General features: G+C 42.7%; 1 protein-coding gene across 1 annotated transcript in view; it reads left to right on the plus strand.

The window, feature by feature from the left end:
- The first annotated feature begins 328 nt into the window (after nt 1-328).
- LOC138984943 (phosphatase and actin regulator 1-like) overlaps nt 329-14,040 on the plus strand; it is a 29,628-nt gene continuing 15,916 nt past the window's right edge. The window contains exon 1 of the mRNA XM_070360949.1: nt 329-465. Coding sequence (XP_070217050.1) covers nt 363-465 — 103 coding nt within the window. The 5' untranslated portion in view covers nt 329-362. The remainder of the gene's footprint in view (nt 466-14,040) is intronic.

The raw sequence follows: 14,040 nt of genomic DNA on the forward strand, positions 1-14,040 counted from the left end.
CATTTATCAGACCTTTTGAAAACAGCATGAAAATTTAAAAGCTTATTTTCCAGTTAATACACAGCAAAGAAAAACTGGTATGTTATCTCTCTTTAGCCTGGATCACCTGTATTTTCTGAGTAGAATATATTACTTTTAATAAATGTTGGTGAAATGCTTCATTTTCTTATACAGTAGGAAAGCTCTGTTGACAGATGGATTTAAAACTGGAAATGTCAGTCAAATAATGGCATGTTTAATGGGATATTTCTTATCTCCAAATCATATTTGACAGTCTAAAGTATTGTGGATTTTTTTTTCTCTCCCATAGGCAATACAAGTGACTATTTTGCCTTAAAACTCTTGTTTCTGGAACATCAAGCATGGATTATCCCAAAATGGATTATTTTCTGGATGTGGAGTCTGCTCCTAGACTCTTGGATGTTGAGTCGGCTCAGAGATTCTTCTACAGCCAAGGAGCTCAAGGTAATTAAAGACAGGAAACTCCTCTCATTTGCATGTTGGTTTTATATTAACAATGCCCTGTGGCCTGTAGCAGTGTAAGCTCTGCTGCAGGAATTCAACAACTGGGATTTCTCAGTTGGTAACCCCTACCGAGCTGTTTCTGGCATGGAGGCAGGCATACAGCAAAATGAATTAACCTAAACTTCTTGATTTGGTTCAAAAGCAACCTACCCAGCTTTTGTACAAATGCCCCTTGGAAAGCTATGTTAGAAAATGATGCCCCCACCTCGTTGCAACCAAAGTGTAAGATTGAAAGACTTCAAGGATGCTTTTAGCCCCAGGAAAAGGTGGAGTTTTCAGCCTCTGAACTGGAGAAGACCCAGGGCACCCTGACCTCTCTGTCTGAAATCCAGCTGGGTGAGAGGCTCCTGAGAGAGGCTTTGAACTCCTACAAACAGCATCCTGATCTATTTTAGATGAATTCAATCACAGACTCGAGCAATCAGCAGTGTCCTTGGGGAACACAAAGGAACTTGCCTGTTGTGAAGTGTGGCTGATGTATACATTTAAATTATAGATTTTAAGATGGTCAATGAGGCTCCACTTTGCTTGTTCTTCTGTTCCAGGGTGCACTTAGAAACTTGTGCGTGCACACTGAAGTACAGAATGAGGCTGGGGGATTACATGGGCTCTCCCGACAGGCAGGAGAGTTTTTTAAAGCCTATTTTCCCTTTTCCGTGGACTATTTAAGGTAATCAGGAAACCTGAGCATGGGCATATCCCAAATGGTACAAGTAACACAGAGAGAAAGGCAATGTCCATATCCTTAAATAGAGAAGTAGTTGAATTCTTGGAAGTCACGAGGGAGAACTAAAAAGGATAGATGCTGTTTTGACAAAGCTGGCATCTTTCACTGCTACGTGCTACTGGGCACTTCACACAGGGCCCTGCTGACTTCTGCCTTGGGTTTCCCAGTTGTCTCTTCTGATTTGGTTTTGCCTGGCTCTCACGCCAAATTCTCATAGCAACTTCAGTGGCTTGCAAGCCTCCTCCTTCTCTGCTTCCATTTTCCTGGATAGGATCCAGTCTTAAAGGCAACAGAGACTGGTAATTATCTGGTTGATGGGCTTGGGTCAGTATGCACATCAGCAACAGCTAATTCTTCTCATCCCTGTGGGTACGTGTAGTCAGCATCGCTCCTCTCAGCCACTGAAAGAGACATGAGAATGTTACTGAGTTAGCAGAAGCCTGAGATGCTGGCCAGATCCTCCAGCGCCTTCTGGGTCTGGAAGAAGCTGCTAGGAGCAGATGCAGACGGAGGCCAGAAGAAACGGGGGAGCTGAGGCAGGGCTCCATCCCATCTCTGGTTCTGTGTTGAAACACTGCTGCATCTGTCCACTCCATTTGAACAGGAGAATAATGCTGGTGCTTGGGGGTCATGCACCTGAGCTGCACTTCTGTTAACAGAGCAGAGAAAGGGAGCAAATCACAGATACTAAAGATGCCCATTTTGCCTTGCAGGAGCCACGGTTTAAGCCTTTAAGAGCTGTGGGCTCCAGGCATTGACGGAAGGAAAGCAGTCAGGGTGTGGGAGGCTCAGAGGACTCAAGGCAGCCTGGTGGTTGTCGGCAGATGGAGCCGGGGGTGGAGTGGTCAGAACTGTCACCATCGGTGACTGTGGTTTAGACACCAGAGCTGGAAAGGCTGGAAAGTGCATGGGAGGTGGTAGCGTAAGCTGCCTCGGCTGCCTGATAGGACGTTCATTTGGGGATAATCAGAATGATATTCCAATGAAGGAGTTGTGGATCTGTAGTAAGAGTGGGGGCTCCCTAAACAACATCCAGGTGGGTTTTTCATAAACCCCCTGACTTCTTGAATCAGAAATCCGAGTATAAGACCTAGGAGTTTGCATTTTAAGTAAGAGGTCCAATGATGATTACCCAGATATCCCACTATTCTGAGGACCAACATTTAAGAACCAGTCCATCCTGTCTGATTTCTCTCCTTCCACCCCAGAACGGGGCCACTTTCCTCACCATTAGAGGGAGGATGACACAGTGGTTACAACCAGACCCTGACTGCCGAGGTTCAAACCCTGGGTCTGCCACAGTCAACCTGGGAAAACTAACCTCTTTGACTTTCAATGTCCTCCCCTGAAAAATGGGAACAGTGTTGTTGTTCAGCCCTTCAGTCATGCATAGGCCCAAGTCATGAGTTGTTAAGAGCACTAATGAGGTAAGATTTGAAAATGCTTTCAACTGCCACATGGGAAACACCATACATGAGCAAAGCAATAAAATAAACATCTTTGCAAAAGGCTGTCCCTTCTCTGAGATTTGAAAGGAAGCCACTGCCTTACAAACAAAAGTGCTACCTGATAAGACTGAACCTCCTATTTTTTTTAGCACACACACAAAAAGTCAATTTTAAGTAAATTTTGGGGCAAAACTGAAAAACAGGGAGTACCAAGAGAAACTTCTATCCTTCCTTTCACTTTAAAACTGAGAACCCCTCTCCCAACAGCTTCCCCAGAGCCCCATCGCCTAGGACTAATCATCCCCAGGGTCTCCTGGCTGGGGAGTGACTTGCTGCCACTGTGACTTGTCACTGCATTTTTCCAGCTCCCTCACAGCAGCTTCCTTCCGCTCAGCACAGACACCACCTCCCTGGACCACAAGGCCCTCAGCCCGAAGAAGGGACTCCAGTGAGTGTGCAGAGGGCTGAGGACCGGGGCTTACACCTTCCCTTTCTGAACCAAATGCACAGGTGGTAGAGTGGATGTCGAAAGCCAATGGCAAGGCCCGCAGGACGAGGGAAAGGAGGGCAGGACGGTGGCTGGCTCTTGAGAAAGGCATGTGGAGCAATCAGGGCCTTTCGCTGCTGCTACAATGCAGCACACAGCAGCTTTCTCCACGGCCAGCCCAGCCCAGCCCAGCCTCAGGGGGATGTTAGTGAGGTCGAGCAGCCCCCACTGGATACCCTCTTCTATAAAGAAGGCCCACATGGAAATACTGTATTAAGTACCTGGAATGTGGACGACTTAGGATTTGGTTGGCTAAACTGATGTATGATTATTGCCTTTTACTGGGTTGTGCATTCTTGAGGCAATGCAGACTTGTCAATAGACTGATCAAGGACAGGTGTAAGTATTTTAAAGGGGAAACCAAGAAAATAATTTCATTTTCCACACATTACTTTCCTTGCATCAGTTGGGGTACAAATTCATAAACTTTTGGGGAAACAGCCCTTCTATATTAATTACATGAATGGTTATCCAAAGCAACAACGAGAATTGCAATGTTTGTGACCCCATTAAGGTTGTTTTTCACTTTCTCTTGGAAAGGGGCAAAAAGCCTGTCCCTGGGTAGAGGATATTTTGAGCTACTAAAAGCAAGAGGAATCCAGAAAGATAAGAAAAAGAGAAAAATGATCTAAGATCTGTTCTGGGACAGATTCTGCTGAAATTCCCAGAGAGTTTTTTAAAAGCCAGTCCTCTGCTCTGCTGAATAAAGCAGGCTTGTTATTTCCCCCCATCTCCATTATTCCCTTGGTTTGATCTCTGGGTAGGGAAGATGAGCTCGCTTCTCCTGAGGGATTCTGCTGTAGAAACCATGATGTGTTAACAAGGAGCAGAAAAAAAGTCCAGAGTCATCCTGTTCATCTCCCGCCAGTGAAGGATGCCCTCCCGGTTCACCTGTGATGCTTCTTCAACAGTAAATACGGCTCACACAGGGAGTCCTGCAAAAGTCCCCATTAACACAAAGGGAAAATTGTGGAGGCTGAAGATGCACGTGATATCAAGACCAGTCACATCCTGACATCACGTAACTTGCAATCACCCGTCTTTCATGCTTCTGACAATGATCTCCCACACACTCAGCTTCAGAGTCATACTTTTTTTTACCTAAGCTGGGAGGGAAATCATAAAATCACCAAATTGGCATCACAGGATTTTAGGTTGAAATGAACACTATAGTTCAGTGATTTTTCTCTACCCTTGCCCTAAACCAAGTAATCCAGAATTGGTAAGGGCCCGACCCAGGTCCCAGTGCCACATTTTACACAAGCCGCTGGGTTATTCTGGTGAACCCTGAAGGTTGAGAACTAGCGTTATGAAGCATTAATCACTCAGCTCAGCTCCAGACTAGCAGCCTCTGTGTCATCAGGGAACTTGTTAAGAATGCCAGAGTTTCAGACATCCTAGACCTAGAGAATCGGAATCTAAAGTTAACAAGATAGCGAGGCAATTTATGCTAAAGTGTGAGAGGCAATGATTGAACCTGGAGCACATTAGAAACACCTGGTAAGCTTCTGTGGCCTCAAGGCTGGAGTCCTGGGACAAAACCAATTAAGTCAGAATCCTTGGTGTGAGTCCCACACTTGGGAATCTATCAAATTATGCCGGGTGATTCAAATGTGCAACCGGGGCTGTGAACTTCTGACCTCCCATTTTACAGGAAAGGAGGTTTCAGCACAATCATGCAGCTATTCTTGCCTGAGTATCTTTATCTATGTCTTTCCCTTTAAAGAAATCCAAACCATTGGAAAGGTGCAAGTGGGCTTTTTTTTTAAAGACTGGACTACGCATCAGTGCTGCACTCTGCGTATTCATTGTATCTGTGAATCCTCAAAGAAATTTAGCAAAAGAGGAGTTATAATGCTCATTTCACAGATTAGAAAAGACTGTCATTTAAGTTCCCTGGAGAAGGGAATGGCTACCCACTCCAGTATTCTTGCCTGGAGAATGCCAAGGACAGAGGAGCCTGGGGGGCTACAGTCCATGGTGTCGAAAAGAGTCGGACCCGACTAAGCAACTAACACTTTGACTTTCATACATTTAAATCATAGCGTAGTCAGAAGCTGAATTCAAGGATATCTGACTCCAACAACCCCACAGGCAGTAAACATAACGTTTGTGACCAAGTCACACCTCTGAAGATGGGGAAGCTCAGAGTGGTTCAGCCACATGCCCAGATCACAGAGCTCATCCTGAGAAGGTGGAGGAGACCAAAGACCTCCTGGATGGAGCAATAGGTCTCTTCTTACCACACCAATCATGCCCTCTCTACTGTGTTCAGGTTCTTTCCTCCAAGACCATCAATATCTTTGGGTGTTTAAATGACATTCAAAAGGGAAAATACATAAAAAGGCAGCCATTTGTCTAATGTTACTAGACGATCAAATTTATGACTCCTGCTCACAATTGCCCCCTCTTTTATCATTTTAAATCACTCCTGGCACTGGAACCAGGTGCTGTAGTCGTTACTTCATCCTAATGCATCTTTTCTGTCGTCTACATTGTCTTGTTCGACAAAGGAAAACGCCAGTTTTGACAACTGATGAATGCCCCGGTGAGCAGCTAAGTCAGAAACTCATCTAAAACCCCCTCTCTCCACCATTTCCCGCCCTGTCCCCCACCCCAACTAGCTTCCAGCTCCTCTTTTCTCCACCCTGTGAAATCTGCCAGAACAGCTGGTTTTTCAGTCTTTGGTGGTTTAGTCGCTCGGTCGTGTCCAACTCTGAGCGACCCCATGGACTGTAGCCCGCCAGGCTCCTCTGTCCATGGGATTCTCCAGGCAAGGATACTGGAGTGGGTTGCCATTCCCTTCTTCAGGGGATCTTCCGACCCAGGGATTAAACCCACGTCTCCTGCATTGCAGGTGGATTCTTTACCAACTGAGCTATGAGGGAAGTCTTTTTCAGTCTTTAGCTTTGAGTTTAACGTACTGTAAACCTAAAGTCTAAGCCCCTGGGACTTCTTCACGTGGCCCCAAGAGACAAAAGACATTTGATTGCACTCAGTTGTTTGCAAATTGTTAACAACAGTCATCTACATAGAAAGTGTTCATGCTATTTTCTTTCTTTCTTTCTCTTTCTCTTTTTTTTGTGTGGGATCTTAGTTCCCTGACCAGGGATTGAACATGCACCCTTGGCAGAGAAAGCATAAGAGTCCTAACCACTGGACAGCCAGGGAATTCCCCAGTGCCTGCTATTTTCTTTCCTGGTGTTTATGACCCAGCTCCAACGTCGCCTCCTCTGTGATGTCTTGCCTGACTTTTCCAGGACTTTCTCCCATAATATTCTGATTAGCTTATATTCTAGCCACTAGCATATTATATTATTCTGCTTCCACCACTTACTAGATGCATGAGTTCATATAGATGGCTTTACTTCTCTAAGCCTCAGGGTCCTAATCAAAATGCATATAATACTAGATCCACATTCATAGGGGTTTCTGAGAATGAAGGAGGTGTGCTTATGAAGTGCTTGGTACATTGTTATTATTGATTAGTTACTGAAACTCTTGTTTTGTTATTAGGTGCCTGTTACCTACATAGATGGTGGTGATCTTAAATACCATATTCTGGATGCCTAGTACCATCCTTGATATACAGTGGAAGTATTAAGATTTACTAAAGGTCTCGGTGGAACTAAAGGAATGAAAATGCTTAAATCTGCGTTACAAAGAGAAACTTGGGATTCAAGGAAAGGACTTTTGACAATTCATGATAGAGAAAATAAAAACTCCCTAAGACCTTTAAATAATTAAAATCTTTAGTTGGAAATAGAGACTCTGCTTAAGGCTGAGGGGAGGGACAGGCAAAATTAATTTTCAAATACATAGAGAAGCAGGAAATGGAAGAAAGTCATCAACTCTGATGTACCTTCTATAAAGCAGGGGGGAAAAAAGCAAAAGCAAAAAGAAAATACAGCAGGAGGGAGTTGGTGCACTATTGAAAAGAATTAACCTTTTAAAATCGATTTCCAGGGGTTCCTGAATAGTATCCTTCTTAGAAGGACTTTTTAATATACAATAGTCTGTGAAGGCTGAGTTTTTATTTTGCCTAAAAATAAAAGGAAGGCTTGAACCCCTCAACATTTACTCTGATGAACTTACTTGAGATCAAGTCAAAAGCTGCTCTGAACACGTTCCAGAAACTAGCTCTGGGCTGTCCTTTAGTTGAGATTCCTTTCTCCTTCCTTCTTCAGACCTTTACTACCTAGGCAAGTCCTTATACTTGGGAATGCTTAATCCTCAAGCTGGCTGCCGTTCACGCTCCTGGAAGGTGGCCGTGGATACCCACCTAAGCCCTACATTGGAGCCAGACACCTGAGCAGGTTATATTCCTTCTCCATGTCCGTCCCCTGAAACTTTCTTACACGTAGCTCATAATTCGCTCTTTAAGGACTGAGGCAAAAACAGTGATTCTAAAGCAGCTGTGTCCTCACTGAGGGCACAGCTGCCAGCTGGACCTAACCGTTTCCATTCACCCATCTGCCCCTCAGAGCTCTGCTAGGGCCAGCACAGCAAAACGGGCTGCATCTTTTCTGTCTTTGTGGGGATGTCCTTAACCAAGTAGTTAACGTGTCATCAGACTACTTTTCAGACCCTTGTCTCTGAGAGGTGCTTCAGGCGACAGTTTTCTTATGTAGTTTCCAGCCTTGTTTTTATGATGCTGAAGTCATTGCCCTCAACAAATACTCAGTTTGGGGCATTTTTCTGGTTGTTTTTTTCTCTCTGTAGCTCTAGCCAGGAAGCAGCCTGCTGTGCTTCACTCATGGGTGACAAGCTAACTACCAAGCCTTCCCTCTTAACCTCCCACACACTCCATTTTAGACCTGTAATTGCTCGCATTCAGGCTCTCCAAACCTGTGTTTAATGCAGGGAACATTATGAAGGAGAGGGTGAACGCAGATCGAGAAGGAAGATATTGTGGAGATAGCCAGCCTGCCAATTCTGTGCATATATAGATGACCGTGAAGCCCAAGCTCCCGTTTCTGGGTGTGCCCTTGAACAGGACATTTCTCTGCACACAAAGTAGCTTCTCGGTGCCGTCCGTTTACATGCACATGGCTTTCCATTGCTTTCTGTGCCTTTGCCCCCAGCAAGCACCTGCTTTGTCACATACTGTGATTCAGGGCTCGTAAGTAGGGCATAAGGACAAGAGGCAAAAGAGAAGATGAGAGGATGAGACACAGAGAGGAAGAAAGTCATACGAAAATACAATAAAATAACTGCTCGATTAATAACGCCTGCTTTCACATACAGCATATAGAGAGTGGACTAAAGACGCAGCCCACACACAGGCAGCATCAGCTATGACCCAATTAGCATAAACAATTCACAGGTGCTTGGAAAAAATTCTCACTCCTCATTACTCAAACAAATCTGTTCCTAAAAACTTTCAGTACCACCCTCTCTAACTGAGCCAGCAGAAGCAAGGACAGAGAGCCTAAAGCATCAAAATCAGCTCATAGACAATAAATACCATTTTTAATATTTTTGAGAAAATTTTAATAAACAATCAGACCCACACAATTATACACGGATTGAGGAGCCTGGTGGGCTACAGTCCATGGGGTCACAAATAGTCCGACACAACTGAGCAACTACTACTGCTGGATGAATATTGGTATTAAATCGGACCTCTGAAATGTTAGGACTGATCAGAGAGATTGTCTTAGAGATCTCTGTACCTTTTTTCAATCATAAAAGCAAAACGTACTCAGACGCTCAGTCGTGTCCAACTCTTTGTGACCCTGTGGACTGTAGCCTGTCAGGCTCCTCTGTTCATGGGATTCTCCAGGCAAGAATCCTAGAATGGGTTACCACTTCCTCCTCCAGGGGATCTTCCAGGAAGATCAGACCCACGTCTCTTGCATCTCCTGAACCAGCAGGGGGGTTCTTTGCCACCAGCACCACCTGGGAAACCCAAAAGCAAAGCAAGGGTAAAATATTAAGGTGTTTGGGGGGAAATGGAAAGGAAAATCAACCCCACACATCTATTTTAATTTTTTATTTTACTTTCAATTTCAAGCACATTCATATTTTTACAAAATTACAGTCATGGCATATGCAAAATTGTGGAGGTATGACTGAAATCTTTCCCAAGGCTGGAGAAGAATGTCATAATATTTTAGGGCTTGGGTTGTGGAATAACACAGATCTGAGTTCAGACTGATTTTCACTTTTCAGCTTATAATATTAGGCAAGTTATTTACTCTTTTTGCCTCACTTTTCCCTTTTGAATGCAAAAGATAATAAGTTCTCAACGCAAAGGGTTCTTTTGAGGGTTTAAATGAAACAAAGTGTTTCCCAAACTGTGGTCCAATATGCTTTTCAGGTAACACTTGCACTTTTTAAAATTCATTTTATTGTGTTTTAGAAAAGATGTAAATTGAAAACTAATTGAGTATAGAAATATGTAACAGACTTCATATTTGTGGACTATTGCTTAGAATTAAGGGCTTCCCAGGTGTCTCAGCAATAAAGAATCTGCCTGCAGTGCCAGAGATAGAGGAGGTGAATGTTTGATCCCTGAGTCGGGAAGATCCCCTGGAGGAGGGCATGGCAACCCACGCCAGTGTTCTTGCCTGAAAGATTCCATGGACAGAGGAGCCTGGTGGGCTACAGTCCATGGGGTCGCAAGAGTCAAACGTTACTGACGTCACTGAGCATGGCATGGCTTAGAACAAAAGGGGGAAAAAATGAGTAAAGTCCACTGAAGGAAAAACATTAAGTAAATAATAGTGTAGGTGACACTTAGACCTTGCAAAATCCATACAAGTGATATAGAAATGACTAACATTTGGAAACCCTCAACAAATAAATATAAAACACTAAGCAAAATGTCAAGTACCTAATATGCATTTAATAAATATTAGCTCTCATGTTAATTATCTTTTCGTCTTGTCAAGCTTTAGAGGAAAGTGGCAGGGCCTGAAGCTCCCCAAGAAAAACCTTCATGCCATCTCTGATCTTCTCTACCACCATTTATTCCTAATTCAAATTTCCAAGCCCTTAGCAAGGTGAACGTGAGGTGAAAGAAGTGAAAGTATGTCGCTCAGTTGTGTCTGGCTCTTTGCAACACCGAGAACTGTAGCCCACTAGGCTCCTCTGTCCATGTAATTCTCCAGACAAGAAGACTGGAGTGAGTAGCTATTCCCTTCTCCAGGGGATATTCCTGACCCAGGGTCGCCTGCATTGCAGGCAGTTTCTTTACCATATGAGCCACCAGGGAAGCCTTCTTGGCAGGGTGGAACAGCCTTAAAACACAAGAACAAGAAAAGCATAAAACTTCAATTTTTAAATTAAGTTGCTAACAAATCCCAAAGGAATCCTCTTTATGATTTTACTACTGAGAATTTTTTTCCTGCAAACTCTCTTAAAACATTGGCTAGAGGGATGAGATAGGAAGGAAGGTGGGAGGGGGTTTCGGGATGGGGCACACATGTATACCCATGGCTGATTAACGTCAAAGTATGGCAAAAACCACCACAGTATCGTAAAAAGTAATTAGCCTCCAATTAAAATAAATAAATAAATTAAAAAAACCAACAACAACATTGGCTAAACTGTACTGATTTCCTCTGAGTTTACAGGAAACTCTAGTTTATCCAAATGTGGCTTCTAAGAGGTGATCTGAATGAATCAATTTTAGGGAGGCTGAAATGCATAAAGGGTGTTGACTGTACGGTGATAAATGGAAACCAAACTTTTCGTGGTGAATACTCTAGAGTGTATAAAGAAGTGGAAATATAATATTGCAGCCACAAAACTTATATAATGTCATGAACCAATGTCACCTCAATTTTAAAAATGAGTCAGCATTTACTTAGGAATAAGGAAATAGATTTGAGAGAATCTACTTCAAATCATATTTCTCTTCATTCTTTTGTTCCCTTAAGAAAACATGGTAATGTGAAGAAAGTAACATCAGAAAGTCCTGGAAGCTAATTCAGTTCCAACTAGTAAACAGCCATGAGGCTGGTTATTCAAGTGACTGAACCTCTATAAGCCTTTGTTTCCCCATTTGCAAGATATTAACAATGCTTGCAATATTATTAGTATGAGTATAAAATGATGTAAATTTAGATAACAGATTCTCAGTGAATACTTGTTTAAGGAATAATTTGCCACAATAAGGAAAGAGCACTAGTTGAATAACTGTTCTGTGTCTTCAAGAAGCTCAAAGATGATATAGTACAATAAAAAATACCTTTATAGAAGCAAAATAAAGGGTCTAAAAGGGAAGAGAAAGTATCAGAGAAATGTTTTTGGAAGAGTTTGTACCTAAACTTCATGCTTCAGTCAGCACAACAGTGGTGCATTCCTTGCACAAAAAGCCAGCAGGGATAGGTCTTTCTGTAAGCAATTCAGTGCGACTGGATCAGAAGATGCAAGGTGAAGGTGATACCTGAGACTGGAAAACAAAGCAGAGTTCAAAGAAAGAGACCTTAAACAACAGATTCAGAAATTTAGCATCTCTTCTGTAGGAAGCACAGAACATTTGAATGATGTCTAGAGCTCAGAGCTTCCAGATTCTAAACCTTGTTACATTTCAGAAGCAAATTCTACAGCCCTTGCCCAAGTATACAGATCAGAATCTTTGAGAGTCAAGTGAGATAATATGAGTTTTCCTATGTTAAGGGGTGGTTTTGTTTTATTTTGGCAGCTCTCAGATGCTTTTAATACAAACATTATGGGGTATAGAATTTGACTAGTCTAATTCTTTACTTTCATAAATAAGGAAAATGGAGCCTAGAGAGGTAAATGAATGAAATGCAATAAAAATTCGATTATATTTATCCAAAATTCACTGTTTTTGGAACACTAACTATAGCTGGGGATTCGAGCTCAACAGACACATCCCCTGGCCTCATGTAGCTAGCTGTCTAATACAGAGGCAGATAAAGCAGTGATTTCAGTCCTGAAAGATAAATGCTAAGAGAATCTGAACACTGGGAGTTTTGTTAGCACAGATGAGGGTATCCAAATGAGAGGGCTGTGTGTGTGTGCACGTGTGCGCGCATACGTGGGGAGAAAGATGTGATTCTAAGTTAGTGTCCAAGAAAAGATAAAAACAGATCTGACAACAGATCTCCTCTGCATTAGATATCCTTAGGGATTCAATATCAGGTTTGGAATTCCTAAGCATGCAAAGGCGGATTAACTGTCATCCTCATTGGATGGATAATGAAGCTGTTCACTAAGAAAGAAGATAAGGGAAGAGTGTAAAGATGGAGAGGGAGGGATTCCAGGGTGGTTCTGTAAAGTTTGGAAAACCATCTAAAACATTTTATGTACCTAGGTAATTCCTAAAATAATTTCACTAACATGTTTTACAACTGCCTCAGAATGTGTAGTTCCTTTAGGCCTTTAATTTTCCTTTCATATTATTTGAAGGATTGGGAGGTTATTTAAAGGAAACATTTATTTTCTAAATTAGAAGTTTTCCCTGTAAATACAATATTTTCTCCCTAGTACTTAAAATTAATAGTCCATCTGAAATATTTACATGAACCAAATGTCTGAAGTTAGCAATATTATTCAAATTCAGGCTTGTGTTTTTATAAGAAGAAAATTCCGAGTTAACACTTATGAGAGCATCTAAAGAAAACAAGTTTGTTAAAAAAAAGTCTCAATGCAGCTCTATCATTTTAGAGAAATATAGGCTGTCACAGAATGTTGCAAAGGAAGAAAAAAAAAGAGATTCAGCTACAGTTAGTTAAAAACAGACCTTACTTTTCTTTTGAACTTACACAGTAAGATCTTCTGTTCCTTTTAGTTGATAATGCATTATTTGATGACTAAATTTGATAGGTCACAAGTGGAGAAAATATTACTTGGCTTAGTCCAGCTTAATCCTTGTCTTTGGAAAGCAAGATCCCACTTCACACATCATCCCAGACAGCTGACTTTTTACACTAGCCCCATATCCTATGCTTCCTCAGTAATCTGGACACACGTGTACCCAGAAGTTACAAGAGGAAATGACAGTGAAAAGCAGACCCACATTTTCAGTGCCAGGGACTTGGTATTTATGGTCTCAGTTATTCCTGGAATAGGAAACTTGTGACATACTTCTTATTATCCCCATGTTACTGGTGAAGTAACCCATGTTTCCAATCATCAAGTCACTTCCCAAACCCACACAGCTACTAGGAATGGAGCTAGAATGATAATCCTGAGCCTTGTGACTCTTCCCACTACCTCCTGTAGGATACTGGTGTCCATGGCAGCAGTAGGGAAGACTTCCAGGAGCAGTGGTACAAGGATGCAAAGATGTTCATGGATTTCAAATGGTAGAATGCATCAGTGTTACAAGATACAAATGTGGCAACATTCTATGAACCTAGACCCTTAGGTTCAGTTTCTTAAAGTGAATTTTTGCCTTATTTACTTGGGGAATTGTCACAAGGGGATGGTGAGGTCCTCTGACCTTTAGGTTGAATTGCAGGGATGGGTGGAGAAGAGGGAGGAAATCTGCCTAAGTCCCCATACGCTAGGTCGCTTCAGTCGTGTCCGACCCTTCGTGGCCCCATGGACTGTAGCCCTCCAGGCTCCTCTGTCCATGGGATTTCCCAGGCAAGAATACTAAAGTGGGGTGCCATTCACTTTTTCAGGGGATCTTCCCCACCCAGGGATGGAAACTACACCTCTTAGTTCTCCCGCATTGGCAGGCGGATTGTTTACCAGTAGTGCCACCTGGGGAGCCCGCCTAAGTCCCCTAAGTCTCCTAAGCTTCTTGTTATACTTAGAACTCATTTTCCCTCTACTACCAAGGTGCTTGCATGCTGAGTCACTTCAGTCAT

This window comes from Bos mutus, chromosome 23, assembly GCF_027580195.1.
Source record: "Bos mutus isolate GX-2022 chromosome 23, NWIPB_WYAK_1.1, whole genome shotgun sequence".
NCBI classification, from domain to species: Eukaryota; Metazoa; Chordata; class Mammalia; order Artiodactyla; family Bovidae; genus Bos; species Bos mutus.